The 21,530-nt window shown below is 45.8% G+C and overlaps 1 protein-coding gene across 13 annotated transcripts in view; it reads left to right on the top strand.

The window, feature by feature from the left end:
- Nucleotides 1-21,530, top strand: part of RASAL2 (RAS protein activator like 2) — a 239,765-nt gene that overhangs the window by 184,191 nt on the left and 34,044 nt on the right. For all 13 annotated transcript variants that reach the window (XR_013840015.1, XM_079981082.1, XM_079981081.1 and 10 more), the window contains one exon: nucleotides 17,571-17,724. Coding sequence is in view for 12 of the 13 variants with exons in the window: in XM_079981082.1 (XP_079837208.1) it covers nucleotides 17,571-17,724 (154 nt within the window). In the remaining variant the exon portion in view is untranslated. The remainder of the gene's footprint in view (nucleotides 1-17,570; nucleotides 17,725-21,530) is intronic.

The following is a 21,530-nucleotide window of genomic DNA, read 5'->3' as shown; positions in this document are numbered from 1 at the left end:
GCTTTTCTAACTGGCCCCCTAATCCTTGACCTTAGTTTTGTTTATCATGGGCGGGAAGGGGGGGGGATGAGCGGGGAGAGAATGATGGTTGAGACAGGTTGCATATGCTGTCAGTGGATATAGTTAAAGCTCTGTGGACAGCTGGGAGGGTTTTGCCGTCCTGGGATTTACTGCCACGTGGGAATCCTCCTGATTTAGTAAAAGTCATTTTATGGCATTATCAGACAGCTGTAGCTCGTCAGAGAAGTCTCTCCCTGGTTTCTGAGAATGGCCTTTCCTGGGCTCCAGCACACCAAGTAGACATGGCTTTGGGATTTGTCGTGAAGCGTTACCGCTGTGCCCACACCGCTGCTTTCTTCTATGGGTGGGTTCCTTCATTTAGAATGTCATGCTTGTAATACAGAGAATAATGGCAAGTCAACCTAAGAAACAGATATTGCAGGCTGTTGTCCCCCTGTTGTTTGTTGGGATTCTAATCCTAGTTTACAGAATATTGGTGCGGGTCGATTTGATCCTGTTTGAGCTGAAAGGAGAGGAATGTGCTGATGACTTGCCTCACATTCAGCAGATGCTATTTCTGAGCACATTGTGTTTGTGTATGTGCCTGCACATGCGCACAGGGAAGGTTGTCGTAGTTCTCCACTTGCGGTGTATTAATATGTGCATGCAGTTGCATACAGAGGGTTGTGGTACAGTGTTATAGGACTCTGTCAGTCTTTGAAACAAAGTCTTGCTGGGTTTACATAGTTCTGACGCTACATTTTTCTGCATCTTTGATATAAGAGGCAATTGTAGTATGTGCATATGTTTCCGAGAGAATGTCTAAATTGTAAAACTCCACTCTGGAGTTTGTGGGTGCTTCAAGGTAGATGCAAATATTGCAGTTCTTCCTTTGGTTTTGTCTTTGAAAAGGAATACAAGTAATTCTGCATGAAGGTTTCAGTAACTGTTTTCTTCTGAAGGGTGGGGGAGGAAGTCATGTCCCTCCTTCCACACAGGTTTTTTTTTCTGTTAGGAACTGCTCTGTCCTTGTTTTCAGCTCAGTTAGATCCGGCAGCAGTGTAACAAAATGCTTCTCAATAACATGTAGCACATTGTTTCCAGGCAGGCAGAATGGGGATTCCACCCTATGGAGTACCCTTCCATAAATAGCTGTTGGTGCAATATATCTGTTCGGTAAAATGGAATTGTTAGTAGAGAGAAGCTATGCCTGTAATCCTGAGCAGTCCCACACAATATATCAGTTTAAATGAGCTGCAATATATATTGAGAATGTTTCAGGAAGGTGTATGCAACCAAACATACCAAACTGAGTTTAGGATCTTTGGCTATATATTGGTTTTTAAATGAGAACTGTGCCTTTCATGCAAACCCAGAGGTTATTAAATAATATAATCCAGGCGGATCTCTCATTTCAATTTTTGTGTACATAAGTAGTTAAATCTCTAGGGTGGTATTCAGCTGCTTGACTTAGGCACATTAACTTAGTCAAGACTTTGTTCGTTAATTGCAGTGGGCCGAGGAATATTTGCTAGGCAGAAGGGGACGCCTGACCATTTGATATTTAGACGATCAAGCAGGTTATAATGTCTGTAAAATCGAAGCTGGCGCTGAAAACATAGTTTGTGCCTTTGGTTTAAAAAACGAGGCCTTTGAGGGTTCATCTCAGCAGCCCCAAAATTTATGGCACTTAAGAACAGAAATATCCAGTATATCCCCATCAGCTTTGTATTAAAACAAAGGTATGTTTTCTCTCCCAGAGGTGTGCCATCTTGTTCCAGCAGCTTTTTGCACCTTCTTTTGAAAGGCTATGACTGATTCACCTAGGAATGTGCATCTGCATTCTGTTCCAACTAGTAACTACGCACAACTGGGGCTGATCATGGTTGAAAGGCTTGTTTGGTCGCTCTTAGAGCCCAATGAAGCAGGGAGTGTCAGCCGGAGCACCTGAGCGATCCAGGGAAATGGAAAGCCTTCGTTTGCCATTAGTGATGTCATCACCTAGCAAAGGGTTACAAACAGGCACAACAATGCACAATAGAGCAGAAAGCAGGGTTTTCCCCATTAATATTCCCCACCAGGGATTGCCAGCTTTTTAACTGAAGATTGAACCCCACTAAAAATCAATAGTGCAACCTGCTTTCCCAGTCTTATTCTCACCATGCTTTTTAATTCCCATTTTGCAGACAAGTAAGCTGAGGCTGAGGAAGGAAGTTGCTCAGGGCTAAGCAGTGAGTCCATAAACTGAACTGAGATTTGAATATGGGCTGCCTTTGGTCTGACCTGAGACAAATCAAGCTGCGTTAGGGCATGGGAGTGTAAGCATCTCTCTAATAAAAGGGCAGCTGAGAAAACAGTATGTGGCATTTTTAATCAGATATATGAAGTCTGAGAGGAACCTAACTGTGTGAACTAATGCACCCTATCATTAACGTCCTTTGATTCTTCCCTATAATAAGATGGTGGATGAATTAAATTGTGCATTTTGTTGTTTAAGTGCTAGCACCTATGTCATATTTGCTTCTGAGAGATTTCCAATCCTTATTAATTATTTTTCAGAGCAAACCCCCACATCCCATAGTAATCACAGTAATTGAAACATGTACTTTGGAGTCTGGCTTTTAAATAGGTCAAAAGCAGCGGGAGGACTTCATAAGCAGAGGACAATTTGATTTTTAACCCTTCTTTTCCCCCTATGCTTGAATGCTAGACCAGGCTGGTCAGGCAAGTATTGGATTCCCTGAGGGGCTCCACTCAGTTCTCCACTCCGAATGGAGACTGACTGGAACAGAGAAGGGATGTTTGGTTGTGTGTGTGGCTGAAATCATCCATTCTGGAATGAGAGAGCTGGTGGCGCTGTGGGTTAAAGCCTCAGCGCCTAGGACTTGCCGATCGAAAGGTCGGCGGTTCGAATCCCTGCGGCGGGGTGCGCTCCCGCTGCTCGGTCCCAGCGCCTGCCAACCTAGCAGTTCGAAAGCACCTCCGGGTGCAAGTAGATAAATAGGGACCGCTTACCAGCGGGAAGGTAAACGGCGTTTCCGTGTGCGGCTCTGGCTCGCCAGAGCAGCGATGTCACGCTGGCCACGTGACCCGGAAGTGTCTCCAGACAGCGCTGGCCCTTGGCCTCTTAAGTGAGATGGGCGCACAACCCCAGAGTCTGTCAAGACTGGCCCGTACGGGCAGGGGTACCTTTACCTTTACCTTTACAGTGGATCAAGCATCCATTCAGCAACTGTGCACTTGCCCCACACTTGGCTACAGCACCCTCCATCTTTGTTCCCTAATGCACAGGGGTGTTTCCTTACCATTGCTGCTGTGGCCAGCAGTCTTTTCCCCCAACTGCTACTGGCTGGCAGTGACTCCTTCTCCTGAGCTGGCTGCTCGGGGAGTTGTGGATTTGCAACCTGTTTTGTGAGTGCAGCTGTGGAGCAGCAAAGGGATGTTAAAGTATTTTCCTTTACTAGATTGAAAGGAATGCTTGAAAGCAGGGATGAGAAAACTGTGGCCCTCCAGATGGTGCTGGTGCTGGACTGCAACTCTGACTATTGGCCCTGTTTGGCTGGGACTGGCCAGAATTAGAAATCCTCTGGAGAGTTTACGAGAGGCTTCTTTATACAACAAATTAGTATCAAGAAAAAATTTAGAGAGAAAGGGGAAAAAGAGATTTTAAATCAGATAATGGAAAACGGAAGGGGGGGGGAAATCTGAAAGACTCAAAAATTAACCAAAATATAAAGATGTTACAAAGCCAATTTGCAATGATAATTAACCAAGACGTGGAATGGAACATAAAGAGAATGAGACAGATGAATTTTGAACATGCTAACAAATCAAGTAAATGATTGGCATGGCAAATCAAAAAAAGAAAAGCCCAAAGTACAATAAATAAAATAATATTGGATGGAAAAGAAGTAGAAAACCCGAAAGAAATCAGAAGAGGATTCATAAACTTTTATAAACAATTGTATAAAAAAAACTGGAAAAGAGGACATGCTCTAGCATCGGGGGGCGGAGAGCAGGCGGGGCAGGGCTGGCACGCGTCCCGGGGGCGTGGTGTGCTGCCTACAGGGGCGTGGCAGGTGTCCTGGGGGTGTGGCGCACCGCCTGCGGGGGCGTGGTTCCCAGGGCAGCAGCAATGGCACCCCACCAGGGGCGGTGCGCTTCCCCCGCCCACCTCTTCCCCCGCCCCTGCCTATGGAACAAAGTGCTGGTACTGTGAAAACGAACATATTTACCTGTATGGGACCAACTTCACATTACTTACTATCCTGTGTTGGTAGGTTTTGATAATCAGATATCCCCTTCTGTCCGGTTTATGCTGCACTTGGACAGCTTATAAAAGGTTAATTATCCTAGCTAAGTGTAATTGAAATAGGGATTTGGATGGTTAATGGAGCTGTTGAGAAGAAACAGATTTGTGCAAACATCCCCCCCCCCCAGCCTCCTTGCCACCCTATATGCCTGCATGATCTTCCTGTTTACAGTAATCCTGCTTGCCCGTGATTAACTGCCATCTTTGCTGAGAGACTAAGCGCCACTCATTTTTCCAATACCTCCCCGCCCTAATACGGGAAAGGTTCTTTTAATCTACCATCATCACTGGTCATTAGAAAACAAGTGGAGTGGCTTTGAGTTATTATCTCTGTGCTCCAAAGCAAGAGGGCTGGGCAAATTGCCTCTTGTTAATTGCAGCACTGGGATGTTAGAAGAGATTTCTGTTTTGTGGTAGGATCAAATTATTGTTATTTTCTAGAAAGATAACTCTTTACATATAGTCCATTGCATTGTGAACTAGAACTATTTGTAGACTAAACAAATATGAAAGCAGCTGCTGCTTTTCCATCTCTGTGGTCTATTAATATTGGATAGAGCAATCCAACCATGATCCACTGTGCTGGAAGGGGTTTGGATGGGATGGGAGTGTTGCTATGCCAGCCCCCACTGTTGGGGGCGCTCTACAACTCCAAGGGAGCCCCACCAGCAAAATGCATCCATCCAAGCAGGTGGAAACTACAACTGGGGCAGCGGTCAGCAGGAAAGAGTGGAGCTTTTTGTTGAGCTTCTTGAGCCTTTTTGGGGAAACCTAACCCCAAACGCGGTTGGTGCTGTGGGTTAAACCACAGAGCCTAGGACTTGCTGATCAGAAATTCAGTGGTTTGAATCCCCTCAACGGGGTGAGCTCCCATTGCTCAGTCCCTGCTTCTGCCAACCTAGCAGTTCGAAAACACGTCAAAGTGCAAGTAGATAAGTAGGTACCGCTCCGGCGGGAAGGTAAACGGCATTTCCGTGCGCTGCTCTGGTTCTCCAGAAGCGGCTTAGTCATGCTGGCCACATGACCTGGAAGCTGTACACCGCCTCCCTCGGCCAATAAAGCGAGATGAGCGCCGCAACCCCAGAGTCGGCCACGACTGGACCTAATGGTCAGGGGTCCCTTTACCTTCTAACCCCCCAAAATAGTTATTTTAAACTTTTTGAGCTGTTTCCGCTACTTTTTCCACCGCCTTGCCATACATCTGGGTTTTCCCTGGCATTTTTGCCAATTCTGCAAAATTCCCCCCATGCCATTTTTACACCCGAAAACCAGGGCTTGTCAGGAGTTTTCCTGCCGTATGCAGTCCCATTGAGCCGGATCTGGGCCTCTTCACTGAACCTGCCTGGGAACTGGCATAGCAAACACTTTTTCTTCTCCACCCCAGCTGGCATGAGTAGCAGAGTTGTGGAAGTGGTGGTGGCTAGGCTATGCCATCAATCCCTGCTATTTCCAGCAGGAGCTTACATTCACTGCCAAGGTGTGCTAGAATTGGAAGATGCAGTTGTGTCCCATCTGTAAAATGGGCATGAGTGATGGGTTTTTAATTGTTGTTGTTGTTTAGTCATTTAGTCGTGTCCGACTCTTCGTGACCCCATGGACCAGAGCACGCCAGGCACTCTTGTCTTCCACTGCCTCCCGCAGTTTGGTCAGACTCATGTTTGTAGCTTCGAGAACACTGTCCACCCATCTCGTCCTCCATCTGGAGTTTTCTTGGCAGGGATACTGGAGTGGCTTGCCAGTTCCTGCTCCAGGTGGATCACGTTTGGTCAAAAACTCTCCACTATGACCTGTCCATCTTGGGTGGCCCTGCACGGCATAGCTTATAGCTTCTCTGAGTTATTCTCTGAGTTATTCAAGCCCCTTCGCCATGGCAAGGCAATGATCCATGAAGGAGAGGGTTTTTAATACAATAAGGCAAAAATGACACTGTTGAACCTACAAGATGGGGATAATAGTAGGAAGCAGACAGATATAGATTCTGTCGCTGACCTTGTGTGGAGGAGCCACTGCTGCTGTGTTGGGCTCACCCAGCCTCCTTGACTCAAGTAGCTCTCCACATCTTTACGATGGTCATAGCACCCATTTCAGCTTCCCCTTCCTGTGGCTCAGCGGTGGAGGAAATTGCTCGGGCACCTGGGGCGGTGTGCCCAGGGGTGGGGTGAGCCGCCTATAGGGGCGGGGCGCACCGCAGGGCCTCTGGAGTCCGCCTGCCTCTTCCCACTCAGCCACCCTACAGCTGAGGGGGAGGCAGTGGGCGGACCGTGTGGGCAGCACGAAGCCTTCGCATGCCCAAGCCACCGTGTCTCTCCCAGGCCCCGCGGTGAGTGCAGCCTGGCATTTTGTCACCCCCCTCAGTTGTGACACCCGGGGCGGACCGCACCCCCTTCTTCCGCCCCTGCTGTGGCTTCCATGTCTGTGCAACAAGCCATTTAATGGATGTGCCTTCTCATTCTCCCTCTTTACTGTCTCTCATCATCTGGGCCCTATAAGCTTCTCATCATCATCTCTGATCTCATCCATCCTGTTTTCCTTCCCACCCATTTGATCTGCATTCATTGGATTCTGTCTTTTGCCTGCAGCTCTCATCTTGCCATCTTAAGCCAGATGCCTCAACTTCCCTCCCTCCACTGTATTGTAAGGGCTTTCCTCAAGCATCTGATAGACAGCCGTAAATCTAAAGTAATTTAAAATATTTATTATAGCAAACATAAGCTTCAGTCAGGCTTTTTCCACTTCAGACTGCAGGTTGAGGTTCACGTAACTGAATCCTTCTCCATGTACACACATTTCCTGCAATAAGAAAACTAGCATGTCAAGCAGAAAGCATAGGCTGGAAACTTACCATAACACCTAGCTTCTTTACTATGCAGGAAATGTTTATGTATAGAGAAGTATTCAGTCCTGTAAGACCCACTTACAATCAATGACGTAGGGAGAACTAGGCTATGCTTAGCCTTTATGTGGTCCTACTTAAAATTAGTCATATGGGAAAATGTCGTTCAATACAAAGTTTTTATTTTATGTTAACTGGGTCCGTTTCACCCATGAGATCCATCACATGGGAGCTGCTGGTTCACGTGGTGGACTGAAACAAATAGGCTGGCCACCGCCTTGTGGCATTCTCTGCTCCATGTCAAACTGTCATTGGAATGTGTTTGTGATGATGTGGAGACAATCCTTTGCAGCGACGGCTGATTTGTAAAGGAAGCCATTAATTGTGAGACAGCTCTTAGTGTCCATTGTAATATGACTATGTAGCTCATGAGTGGAGAATGCATCCATTTAAAATATTCGTGGTTTAGATTTAAAGCATTTATCATGCAAGACTCCGCTTCCGTCTTGACCAGATGAACCTGTTCACATCGTAGTGGGTCTGAAACCTTAGAAAACAATATTCAGAAATAGTGGTGTTTGCCTAGGAAGCTGAGCAGATTTTAGTGGAGGATTCAGCCTGCATGGGGGGGAATATGATAAATGCCCCCCCCCATGGGAGAAGGAATCATATGTGAGGCAAGATGGATAGGGCTTTTCTGATGTGCCGTTTTTTTGCCACTCAAATGCTGACGTGATGATTCCTCCCTGGATGTCGGTGTCTGGTTAACTTGCCGAAAGGGAGGGCAGGGACTCCTCCTCTCCCCTGAAAGGTCACCTTTGCTGTGTTTGCAGAGAGTGCTCCCTGAGCTCTGCTGACTGCTGCTTCTCCCTGCTGTCTTCCGCCTCTAATCTCCTTCTAGATGCAGCACCATGGCAACAGGCCCAGGGCTGAGTGAGCTGGGCACATACCAGGAACCTTGTTTGTGTCACCTGAGGGACAGGATGTGGAGTGCGAAAGATGAAGAGAAGAAGAGGGATGCCTTAGCCTGTGTGGGCAGACTGGTTTTCCTCCTGGCTCTTCTCAGAGGCGCACCTGTGAAACTTTAGAACAGAGCCATCGGCAGCTTGCCCGCTTCTGGATTGAGCCATTGCTGCCTTTGCAAGGAGGAATTCCTCTTCTGCGGTGTAGTCAAAGAGGAGGAGGAGGAGGTGTGGGGGTACCAAGGCACATGGCACCGCTATGATTTGGGGCTGCACCGTCAGATGGCTATACAATTGCTTCATGTAGGTGTGCTGGATTTGTCAGAACTAGTGAGTTATCTGTATGTGGGAATTTAGCAATGCAGCTAACGGTTATAGAAATATGTACTCTATTTCTTATTGCTTTGGCTATTCCCCAGTATATCCCTCTGGTGTAAACCTGAGTTTGGAATAGATGTGATCCTTGGCCTTCCGTCTCAACTCTTTGCTATCCTTTGTGGGGTGCAGAGCAGGGAGTCTGGCGATTGGGCAGAAAAGGGCTGCCTTGGCAGGCTGGAGATGGTCAACTGAGAGGATTTTGTTAGATTTGATTTTTAAATTTAATATTTTTGATGCACTTTGCCTGTTCGCAGCTGGTGATGAAATCTACATGGTTGATGTTTTAGGTTTCATTGGTACCTGTGGTTACGAGAATGAAGCAAGTTGTCATCTTGCATCTAAAAACCTTTTGTTATTTCCTTGCAAAGACACCTCAGGCTGAATCCCTCCCCCCCCCCCCCGTTGCCCTGCACCCCAGCGTTTATCGTTACTATATTTTGTGTAACTTGAAATGTCAGCATTTTTTCTTTTTAAGGATTTCTAAATCAGAGTTCTCTATCCCAGGCAGGAATGAAGCAAAGCAAATTCTCCCAGCTGCTTGTGGGCTTTTTCTTAAACACGACTTGGGCAGCAACCGTGTAACATTCAAGCCTTGGGGGGGGGGAAATGCTGCTCTCATCCCCCCCCCTGCTTTTTTTTAACTGATCTTGCTCCTGTGCCTTCTGAGTGCTTGACACTTGGAAATTAAGCAAGTAATTTTACCTGGAAGGAAAAATAATAATAATAATAATAATAATAATAATAATAATAATAATAATAATAATAATAATAATAATAATAGGAATTGCCGTTCAAAGTCATAGGAGCAGTGCCAGTAAGAATTGCCAAACCTGCAAGGTAGGAACGGTGGGTTTCAAACAATTTCTTTATTTGTATTTTTCCTCCAATAAAAACTAAATATGTGTTTAAGAATTTAAAATTGACAGATATAATTTACAGGATCCCTACAAAAGGACATTGTTTAAGTAAGAGACAATAGAAGTTAAAAACTACAGCTGTTACGCAACAAATCTCAAATGCAGAGAATTAATCCCAGAGAATAATTTTTAATCTCAGAGTAAAGGGGAAATCATCAAGAAACTATTCTGCTTCTGTTTAAATGTCAGATGAGAGCATGAGGACAGTTGAAATGCGATTTATTTGTAAGTGGGAGCTTTAGGTTTGCTGGAGTGATAACTATCCGGAACAAGGAGGCTTGTGGCACCCTAAAAACTTTGGAATTTTTATGTAAGGGAGCAGTCAGAAACAGAGTATACTACCCAAGGTGTGAAATGGCACTCTCCATTCTATTTGTTGTTGTCTTAAAGATAACTAATACCATGCCCTTCTCTTGCTATGGGCAATTTACCAGAAATGAAAAATATTTTTTCAATGGGGGCTCTGCCCTAGCTCTCTCTCTGCACACCAACCCTCTTGCCATTTCCCCAAATTAACCACCTAGACCTTCCCCTCCCCAACAAAGAACTACAGTAGTACCTCGGGTTAAGTACTTAATTCGTTCCGGAGGTCTGTTCTTAACCTGAAACTGTTCTTAACCTGAAGCACCACTTTAGCAAATGGGGCCTCCTGCTGCCGCTGCACGATTTCTGTTCTCATCCTGAAGCAAAGTTCTTAACCGAGGTACTATTTCTGGGTTAGCGGAGTCTGTAACCTGAAGCGTCTGTAACCTGAGGTACCACTGTACTAAACTCCCCTTTCACCTTTCTGAAGCCACTTCTGAAGCCACGTGGCACCCGTTTCCATCTTCACCCCATGTCTATACCTCCTTCCCCTCCTTTTGTGTGCCCCTCTGCATCTGCCGATGTTTTAAACCACCGCTTTCTGCCTCTCCGTGTCCCTGTCCTCTCGCTCCCATGCCACGGCCACTGCTGCTGCGCAACCTGCCTCCTCTTTAGCTCCCCCCCCCCCCACACACACACCTTGACCTAATGCAAATCCAGGATTGGGATGCAGTACTACAAATCCTCCAAAGGATATTCTTATTTTTATTATAGAGAAGGAAAACATTGAAATTCTGCGGGGAAATGTCAAAATCCTTCCCTTAAATGAAACCAGAATAGCATGCATTTTATTTTCTGTGCATGCCCTCCCCTCCCAAATTAGGCACATCTCAGCTTCACTGGGGATGCTCTTCAGCATCCTTGTCAAGTCACCGCAGGCCAGGCTGCCTTTACTTCTTTTTTTTCTTTTTTTCATAGCTTAAACTTCATTTACTAAATTCCCTGACCCCTTCACACCTCCCTTTTCTGTATTCCAATTCACATGTTTAGTTCAGCAAATCCTTTCCCTCTTTGTTTTATTCTTAATCCAATATCTTAACACACTGTAACTATATATTTTCATCTATTTATCAGTCTATTTTTGCGAATTCATTCTAACCTCGTTGCTAAAACCAGTTCGTTTCAATCCAACATCATTTTAACTCTCGTTAATTTTACAATATTTCTGCAAGTAGTCTTTGAATTCTTTCCAATCTTCTTCCACGACTCTTCTCCCTGGTCTCGGATTCTGCCAGTCATTTCCGCCAATTCCATGTAGTCCATTACTTTCATCTGCCATTCTTCCACGGTGGGTAGATCTTGTGTCTTCCAATACTTTGCGATGAGTATTCTTGCTGCTGTTGTGGCGTACATAAAGAAAGTTCTATCCTTTTTTGGCACCAATTGGCCGACCATGCCCAGGAGAAAGGCCTCTGGTTTCTTCAGGAAGGTATACTTAAATACCTTTTTCATTTCATTATATATCATTTCCCAGAAAGCCTTAATCCTTGGGCACGTCCACCAAAGGTGAAAGAATGTACCTTCATTTTCTTTACATTTCCAACACTTACTGTTGGGCAAGTGATATATTTTTGCAAGCTTGACTGGTGTCATGTACCACCTGTATATCATTTTCATAAGGCTGCCTTTACTTCTGTTTTCCAAGCGCATACAGAGGATAAAGCAACAGAACCAGTTGTGCTCCTAGGACATTTGCATAGGCTTCTGAATATTTACAAAGTGCCATCTCTGATAAGATTTCTTTCTTTCTAGGAAGCGGTCTTCTATCAAATGGGACTTTATGGCCATCTAGCCCTATTTGTACAACTCTTTGTCTTACCCTGACAGACAGCAGCTCCCCAGGGTCCTGGGGTCTTCCCCTTCACCTACTGCCTAATCCTTTTGAAAAGAAGGTCCTGCGGTTGACCCTTGAGTCCTTCTGCATGCAGATTATGTGCTCTGCCAAGCCAGCCAGCTAGGATTCCTCATTCATAATGGAATCTGCTGCTTTGAGCAAAGCTTTTTGTATCTTGCTTGCTTCATTTTACATGGGATGGGAAGGAAATTGATGGAGTCGGGTGTTAATGCACAGAGATGAGATGTGGAATAGTCTTTGCATAAGATGAGGCCTGTTGTGCTAATAAAAGTTGTACAAAGAAGAAACTGCATCCCAACAAACTAAAAGATGCGTTGAAAGTTGATTGGGATCCCCCCCAAAAAATTAGCTATTACAAGCTACTATGAATAAATTTGGTCTACGAACCAATTTGATATAAAATCTAATGACAATTGAAAACAGACCTACAAAAGAACTGAAATAGAAAGAGTTTGTTCTGACAAAATATCCACAACGTCCCTATAATAAAACCTGTTTGGCATCAAAACAAATGTGACTTTAGAAACAATAAAACAAATTTGCTATAGAGTATACAAATCCAAAATAATACCACCAATTAGGATTAGTAATAATACTTATCAAGCCAGACAGAAGAGACCAAGGATGTACCATAATGTTTGATGGCACATTAGCTGAACTAATTGGCAATACTTGCTCCATTTGAAAGGGCTTTGAGAGCCCACTTTAGCTGAACAATGCCTTCTTACATTCATGTATGACACTCAAAGGCTAGATAAATGTAAACCCCAGTCGATGGTGTTGCTTTTTGATTTGTATATATAAAAATTGCTTTGATGCTGAAAAGTTTTATGTACATAGTACAGAGAACATTGAGGAAGACCAAGGTTGAAACACTTTTTAGGTTCTGTTACACTTACTGAGTCATAACTAGTTCACATTGTTGATATTTGGTTTTGCTTCTGAAATATGTAGGTGCATATTGTCTGTTTTTAACTGTTATTAGATTAAATACATTTTTCCATATGCACCAAATTTATGTTATTTTCTAATAGTTAATGTTTATGATACTCATCAAGTCCGAATGAAGATTTCCATGCTTTTCATTTTATGCAGGGGTGTGTTTTGTGTGTGTGTGTGTGTGTGTGTGTGAAATGTTTTACACAGGGTCTGTGAACATGTCAACTTTGGCTTAGCAATGAAGAGAGAGCTGCAGGATTCCTCCTTGGCTGCCCTTCCCCTTTCCTGGATAGCAGATTCCCACTGCTAGCACTATTTCTCTTTATTTACTACATTTGTACCCCACCATTTCCCCAAGGAGTTCAGGGTTACCCCTTTCCCTCTGCCCAAATGCTAAACCTTGCATCATCCCTTTAGGCTGAGCAGGGCCGTCTTAAGCATATCTGGTGCTGTGGTGCAAAGTCGCCCCCCCCCCATTTCCCAGAGTTGTCGATGTTTTTTAAGGGGGGGGGCTCCAACATCGGGATCATGGTGTGGGGCTGGGCAGCTGGGCGCAATGGGGGCGGCATGGGAGGCAGGCGGGGGTCTCGTCCAGGCAGGGACAGGCAAAGCGAGCTGGGCCGTCTGTGTCGCCGCAGCAGAGAAGCGCGCTCACTCAGCGCAGTTCCACCGTCCTTGCTTGGGGAGGAAGGGGGGAGGAGAGAGCGTGACTGGGAGGGGATCGGGCAGGGGAAGGAAACGCGGTTCGTGTGAAGGAGTGCAGGGGTGGTGGGGGCAGCAGGAGGAGGCAGGCTCTGTGCAAGGCAGTGGAGAAGCAGGGGAAGGAGGGAGGGGCACTGGGGGCAGCAGTTGCAGCATGTAGCCTCGAGCGCAGGGATCTTTCGAGGTAGGATGGATCAGTGGCGTAGCGTGGGGGTGCAGGGGGGCCGGCCGCATCGGGCGCAACATCTGGGGGTTAGGGTTAGGGGACGCAAATCCACGGGTTAGGGGGCGCAAATTACTTGCCTTGCCCCGGGTGCTGACAACCCACGCTATGCCACAGGGGTGGTTGGGGGAGCGGTGGTAGAGTCACGTGTATTATGCGCAGAGCTTGGGATGCAAGCACACGCCATGCGGCCGAGGAGGTGGTGTGTCGCAGAGCCAGCGGAGAGAGCTCTGGACTGCGGGAAAGTACCCGGAGCCTTCCTGCCTCTGACGGACGCTGGAGGTGCGCAGGCACCAAGTCCCAGCTCCGCCTCGCTTACCTGCCCACTCTCCCCTCCCCAGACTCTCCACCTGGCGCCCTCCACTCCTTGGCGCCCTGGCTCGCTGCGCCACTATGCCCAATGGTAAAGCCGTCCCTGAGGAGTGAGAGAAAGTTGCCCCAAGATCACCTAGTTTGCTTCATGGCTGACTGAGTTATTTGTACCACTCCACGGCAGTGAGTTAAACCTGGTTAGGAGGAAACCCTCAGCTTGAACCATAATTAACATCAATGCTGCTTTAACACTTAACCATGACTAATACCAAATGCGGGGGGGGGGGGGGAGAGCCAAGCAAAGTATTGGCCAGAGAGAAATAGTAAGCTTCTATATAATTAAGGTGTTTGCTGCTCAGATGAGTAGGACTATATCTTACATCAGATGTAGTAGGGATTAGGAAAGAGTCCTGCAGGACACTACTTAGGTTGAGACCCACCCAGCTTTACATATATGTTCTTTCTGTCATTTGTGAACACCTGGGTTTGGAAATGGGATGCATGGATAGGTGAGTAAAGGTTGCTGGTTGTTTTTAGTTTGTTTAGAGTGTTTCTTGTTCTGATTGTCATGCATTTTACTGTGCATTGGTTTTATTACTTATCAATGTGTTCTGTTGTACAGTGGTATCTCAGGTTAAGAACTTAATTCGTTCTGGAGGTCCGTTCTTAACCTGAAGTACCACTTTAGCTAATGGGGCCTCCCACCACCACCACGCGATTTCTGTTCTCATCCTGAAGCAAAGTTCTTAACCCAAGGTACAATGGTGCCTTGCAAGACGAAATTAATTCGTTCTGCGAGTTTTTTTGTCTTGCGATTTTTTCGTCTTGCGAAGCACGGACTTTGGAAAAGCTTCAAAAATCACCAAAGTCTTCAAAAACCTCAAAAAAGGCTACCACACCGCGTGCTATGAGTTGCTCCTCGAAGTGAATGCACGGTTTTTAAGAGAAAGGAAACAAACTTGCAAGACAAAGGAAACAAACTTGCAAGACGTTTTCGTCTTGCGAAGCAAGCCCATAGGGAAATCCATCTTGCGAAGCAACTCAAAAAACGAAAAACTCTTTCGTTTTGTGAGTTTTTCGTCTTACGAGGCATTCGTCTTGCAAGGTACCACTGTACTATTTTTGGGTTAGCGTAGTCTGTAACCTGAAGCGTCTGTAACCTGAGGTAGCACTGTATTTGAATACATACACATACCTTACATATTTTGGGAAATGGTTTGTTGGTTGGTTCTCTTTAAATTCAGACCCCTCTTGAGATACCGTCACCAAACTAGGAATGAGGGTTTCTGAGACGAGGGCAGCAATCTTCAACATTTTTTTGGATTCCAGGCACCATTTTGATTCAATATGGTGAACTGAATCTCCTGTGTTTTTATTGTTGTTGTTTTTTTTGCATAAGTTTGTCTGCCTCTTGGGCTATCATTGCCAAACTTGGCACGAGGACTCCCAAGGTATGTTTGTGGAGGGTGTAGACTTCATCACCATTTGGATGCTGTGCACCATTTTGAATCGAGTTAGTGGACCAAAGCGTTCCTTTGGCTTGACTTCATCCGATTTTTGGTGTGACAGTTCCAAAATCACAAATTACACTATCCAGTTAAAAACCACAATATTTTTTGTTTCTAAAAATTACTAGGCAGTGCCAGGCACTCCCTGCTGGTATACATATATACCGTATTTTTTGCCCTATAGGATGCACCGTCCCATAAGGCGCACCTAGTTTTTTGGGGGGGAAATAAAGGGAAAAAAATATTTTCCCCCCCCCCAGGCGCGGGGCTGGGGCGGGGGAGGCCCGCCCGAGCTTCCCCCGACCCCAGCCCCTGCAAGCTGTGGGAGCCCAGTGCTGGCTCCCACTGCTTGCGGAGAGGTCCGCGAAGCCTGGACGCACTGAGCTCAGCACGCGCAGGCTTCAGCACGCAGGCAACTCTCCGCAAGCAGCGGGAGCGCTCCCGCGTTTGCGGAGAGGTCCGCGAAGCCTGGAGAGCGAGAGGGGTCGGTGTGCACCGACCGCTCTCGCTCTCCAGGCTTCACCGAAAGCCTGCATTCGCCCCATAGGACGCACACACATTTCCCCTTAATTTTTGGAGGGGGGAAAGTGCGTCCTATAGGGCGAAAAATACGGTATAAACTATGGTGATGATAACCAAGGAACAGACAAGAGTGGGTGGTAGTGAAAATCTGGATTGCTTACCCGGATGAAGGAAGTTAGTCTAAAAGAGACACGAGATCCAGGACCCTGTCACAAACTACAAAGCTGCCAGCCCATCAGAAGCAATTGCAGAAAACCTCTTAAGGCTGGCTTCTGCTCTCAGTCCAAATGAACTTGCTATTGCTTTTTAACTGAAAGAGACATAACCCAATAGATTGAGGCCCTGTTTTCTCTGGTCATGAAATGGTTTTAGATTTGACTTTGGTTATATATTTCAGTAGTTTAACAATTTTGTAGTTAAAGAAAACATATGTGCGTAATTTTATTTCTATGCTGCCTTTCCACGGTTCAAGGCATGCTCAAGGCTGCTTACAACATGAAAAAATACATAATAACACTATAACAAATGTAGTTACAAACAAATAAATAAAACATTAAATAATCCACAAATTAACTGAACAGTTTCCACATAAAACACAATAAAATCTAAAATAAAGATACAAAACAATAACAGCAACAACCCCCCCCCCCCCGGAAAAAAACAACAACAACCCTTCCCCAACAGCCTCAGTTTTTGTAGCTGGAGTCAGTCAGGGCCCCGCCCTCCCAGCCCAGGTGGAAAAGCCCTTCAGCCAGGGAGCAGGTCTTGCAGGACTCACAGCCAAGATGGAAACAAAATGTGTTAAATTTGCCCTTGGAAAGGGAGGAGCCAGAATGATGGTGTAGTTAAGGCAATAGTGTTCGACTACCCAGAGAGCTCTAGGTTCAAATGTCTGCTGTTTTGCTAAGTCATGTTCAGCCAGTCATGAACATCCGCTCCTTTCTACCAGGCTGGTGTGCAACCCCAAGAAAGGATGAAGGGGGGGACAGGGCGTTATTGCCCTGCACTCTTAGCGGGGGGGGGGGGGGTCCCAAAGCAGCGTTTTTCATTCCTTTATAGCAGGCACGTCCAACAGGTAGATCGTGATCTACCGGTAGATCACTGGGTGTCTGTGGTAGATCACTGGTAGATCACTGGCTCCCCTAAAAAAAGCTCACCCAAAAATTTCCTCCTTCCTAAAATAAGCTCAACAACTTTGACCTGAACCCCCCCAAAAGGGGGTAGATCACAGATCTCTTGGGAGTTGGCCATCCCTGCTTTATAGGATGTATAAATGAATTGGGGGCAGTTTAAGATGTATCATTTTCACATTATAGCTGAAATATATGCAGTTCCCAGGGAGATATGCTAAATCATATCAACAGCATTGTTACTAGCAGAATTCTCTGGGTCCTGTAAAAATAAGCAATGTTTGTTTGAGATGCTAGTATATATTATTTATTTTTGTTAGCATTATAAATCCACTTGTAGGTCCCGAGTACTTAGCCAGTAGCTGGAGAAAGTGGGGTGTGTACATGTTATGGTTGTGTTTAGTTGTCTAGTTTTATTTTGCCAACAGGCCAAATATTTCTGAGTTTCTAGATCTGCCAAATCTTGTCTGGCATTTGTCAGGGGTATCTTATTTCTAAAACCAACAATTGGAGTGAGGTACCTTAAAAGCCGCTTTAAAGAAAACTTTGTTTTATGAACCGCCTTCTTTTTTTGTGTGGTGTCTTATTTCCACCCCCTTTTGGTCTTTGCACAGGTCTCGTGGTTTACCAAAGCTGAAAGAATCTCGTTCTCATGAATCTTTGCTGAGTCCAGGCAGTGCTGTGGAGACATTAGATCTTGGGGCAGAAGAGAGAGTCTTCGTCAAGCCACTTCATAGCAGTATACTGGGACACGACTTCTGCTTTGAGGTAAAAAAGAAAAGTAAAAAGCAAATGTATTCCTTTGTTTCGGGGGGGGGGAGAGAACTAAGAGTAAGAAAGGGGGAAGGAACATTTGATTGTTTAACTGACTTGGTTTGGTTGCTTATCTCACTCCTTGTAATTTCATAACTGGATGAGGAAATTGGTGTCTGCTTGGGATTTACCGTGGGAAGGGCGTGGACTATCTAATCATCAGATGACTCTCAAGTTCTTGGAGCTACTGCCTTCAATCCTTCAACAGAAAGAAATACTTTCAGTTGCTGGGCTGTGTAAGAGTGGGGACTTAGAAAGGCGTTACCACTTCCTGGGCCATTTTGAGCTGACATATGTAGCATTGCCCCACAGTTGAGCAGTCTTTTCACCTGCGAGGACTGAATTAGCATTATCGTTCCAGATCAGGAACTATTTTGCATGTTTTGACTGTATGGGTCATGGTTAAAGGTAGAGGGACCCCTGACCATTAGGTCCAGTCATGACCGACAATGGGGTTGTGGCTCTCATCTCGCTTTATTGACCGAGGGAGTCGGCGTACAGCTTCCGGGTCATGTGGCCAGCATGACTACGCTGCTTCTGGAGAACCAGAGCAGCGCACGGAAACGCCGTTTACCTTCCCACCGGAGCGGTACCTATTAATCTACTTGCACTTTGATGTGCTTTCGAACTGCTAGGTTGGCAGGAGCAGGGACCGAGCAACGGGAGCTCTCCCCGTCACGGGGATTCGAACCGCCAACCTTCTGATCGGCAAGTCCTAGGCTCTGTGGTTTAACCCACAGCGCCACCTGCGTCCCATTATTAGTAAGGGGCAAATTGTGCTTGGGGTAGTCCCGCTTTCCACTTGCTTTTTTGCAATATTTCCTGGTGAGTGTCCTGAGAAATGGGAGGCATGTACAGTATGTGTGGCGCAGTAGATCAGAGCAGCTGATAACAAGCAGCCTTTGCTAGCCACTGTCCCCCTTTTCTTAACTCAAACTTACTTAGAGACAGGGCAATTCCGGCAGTGCCACTTCCTTCCTTCTCCACCCCCTCCTGTGTGTCACTTTCTCCCCTTCTCTTTCTGGCACCCAGAAGGTTGCAACAGCAACATCCCAGATACACTCTAGAAACTAAAAAGAAGGGAGGAGAGACGCGGCCCCTGGCACAACTCCACCTTTTCCACCAGTACTTAGTTTGGAAGAAGGGAAGGAGGGTGAAGAGACAGCTTCTGACAGGCAGCACAGAAGCCCAGGACCAAATTTACAGTGATTCGGCCTTTGTCCTGTAGTGAGATATTTTGAACTGGCGTAGTTTTATATTTAAGGTTGCCATACGTCAGGCATAGGCAAACTCAGCCCTCCAGATGTTTTGGGACTACAACTCCCATCATCCCTGACCACTGGTCCTGTTAACTAGGGATGATGGGAGTTGTAGTCCCAAAACATCTGGAGGGCCAATTTTGCCTATGCCTGCCATATGACCAGAATATCCCAGACGTTGCTGGGATCCGGCTGTCAGAACCAGTGTCCAGGTGGAAATCAGTGGAATATCTGGGAAAATCCAGCCATATGGCTGCTCAAGCCGCGTTGGAGGGGATGCAGGCGGCAGCAGCAGCTGCGCCGGTGGCTCCATGACCTCTCCGGTCCTGTCTGAGCCTTCCCCAGCAGCAGCGGCGGCCCCCAACAGCTGCTCAAGCTGCGATGGATGGGAAGGCCCAGGCTGGACTGGAGAGGCACAGATTAACGAGCCTCCCTGTCTGGGCCCGATCCTAGGCGCAGGCCAGAGCAGGCGCTGGAAAGGAGTGGGGCAACAACGGGAGAAAAAACTTCCGTTTGGCTTCCACCTCAAGGGTAGGTCTGTCCGGGAAGGTCATTTCCAAAAGATGGCAACCCTATTTATATTCCAATTTCCACCCAATTTATACTCCATCAATTGTTACAATTTGCCTACTCAAATCTGAATATTTTGGTAACTGCACGGATGTCTTCTGCAGGCACATTTCATCTATTTGATAATATATGTTTATAATATTACATTGATCACATTTCTATCCCACCTGCCCTCCAAGGAGATCAGGGGGATGTTACAAGGTTGTTCCCCACTTCCCATTATAGCCTCACAACAACCCCTTGAGGTAGGTTAGACTGAGAGACATGCCATACCTATGCCATACCTTTCAGATCCAAACAGCACCTGCGTACTTACAAATCACATAAACCAAAGATTTGGTGGAAATTTGTAAAAACCAGTTAATCAGAATATATAACTAAAACAGCAGCAGTCTGAACTAATACAAATTGACTTGAACGTATTTAGCTTCCAAAGTGTTCCTAAAGCAGCAGCCGGCCAGTCTCCATAGTCCATTCCACCATTGTGCAACTCCTACAAAAAGTCCATGTCTCACATAGGAATAATAATAATAATAATTTATTATTTATACCCCACTCATCTGGCTGGGTTTCCCCAGCCACTCAGGGCGGCTTCCAACAAAACACTAAAATATAATAACCTATTAAACATTAAAAGCTTCCCTAAACAGGGCTGCCTTCAGATGTCTTCTAAAAAGTTATTTTTCTCTTTGACATCTGGTGGGAGGGCGTTCCACAGGGTGGGTGCCACTACCAAGAAGGCCCTCTGCCTGGTTCCCTGTAACTTGGCTTCTCCTGGCGAGGGAACTGCCACAAGGCCCTCGGCGCTGGACCTCAGTATCTGGGCAGAACGATGGGGGTGGAGACGCTCCTTCAGGTATACTGGACCGAGGCCGTTTAGGGCTTTCAAGGTCAGCGCCAACACTTTGAATTGTGCTCAGAAAGTACTGGGAGTCAGTGTAGGTCTTTCAAGACCGGTGTTATATGGTCTCAGCGGCTGCTCCCAGTCACCAGTCTAGCTACTTAGGGAGAAAGTTCCTGCAGGAAGACTGCCTTAGAATGATAATCTTAAAAGGCAGTAAAGGTAAAAATTGATAACGCTGGAAGGAGGACTATGAAAAATCTGGTAGGTGGGCCTCTCTAGCATCGAAAAGCTAGGGAATTTGGCTTTCCCCCCCGCACCCTTGTTCCTGCTTGATCCTTTTGTGATTCAGTAATTCTGTAAATTACTGTCTGTTACTATTCCAGCACATAATGTATGTTACCTTTAAAGAGACAGCATTATTTCAAGCACCCATAAGCTATTGAGAAGTCCATAGTGTTGTGTTTCTCTGAGTTGCAATGAATGGATTTAGAAGTGCTGTATTAACCTGGCATAACGTCATCTGCTAACAATCTGTGCAAATGTTGGAACATAATGATAATCTTTTGTCAGGCAAAATGATTCAGTACATTATATACTGGCATATTGTTAGCCTTCTGTGTGCAAGTGTGTGCATGTGCAGTCCCATAGACATAAATTAAGATAATGTAATGTAAAAACTTGTGCACAAACGTTGGTCTGTTCTTGCTTCTCTTTCTGGTTGTCCTGGCAACTTTGTTTTGTTGGCGGAAACTCTCAAGAATTATTACAACATACTTTGCATTGGTATCTCATTAGAGGGGAACATGTTTTAGTTTGCTTCAGGCTTTGATTTAATGTAAATACCTATGAGAAACCTGGGTTTGTCTGCTGAGTGAAGTAATTCTTGCAGAAAGAGCAAGCAGTCCTGCTGACGTCTCGACTTGTATAGCAGTTCAGTTAGCATGGGCACTTTGCTTTCCTCCTTTAATATGGTACAATACTTCAAACTAATTTCAGAGCAACTAGGATCATAAAAGTTGCTCCCCTATTACACGATAAGGAAACCGTCATGGTCCAAAATAATTATTTGGCCATTTTTACTTTTTATT

Source organism: Podarcis cretensis (genome assembly GCF_951804945.1).
Source record: "Podarcis cretensis genome assembly, chromosome: 6".
Lineage (NCBI taxonomy): Eukaryota > Metazoa > Chordata > Lepidosauria > Squamata > Lacertidae > Podarcis > Podarcis cretensis.
This window is presented reverse-complemented; position numbering and strand designations above follow the sequence as displayed.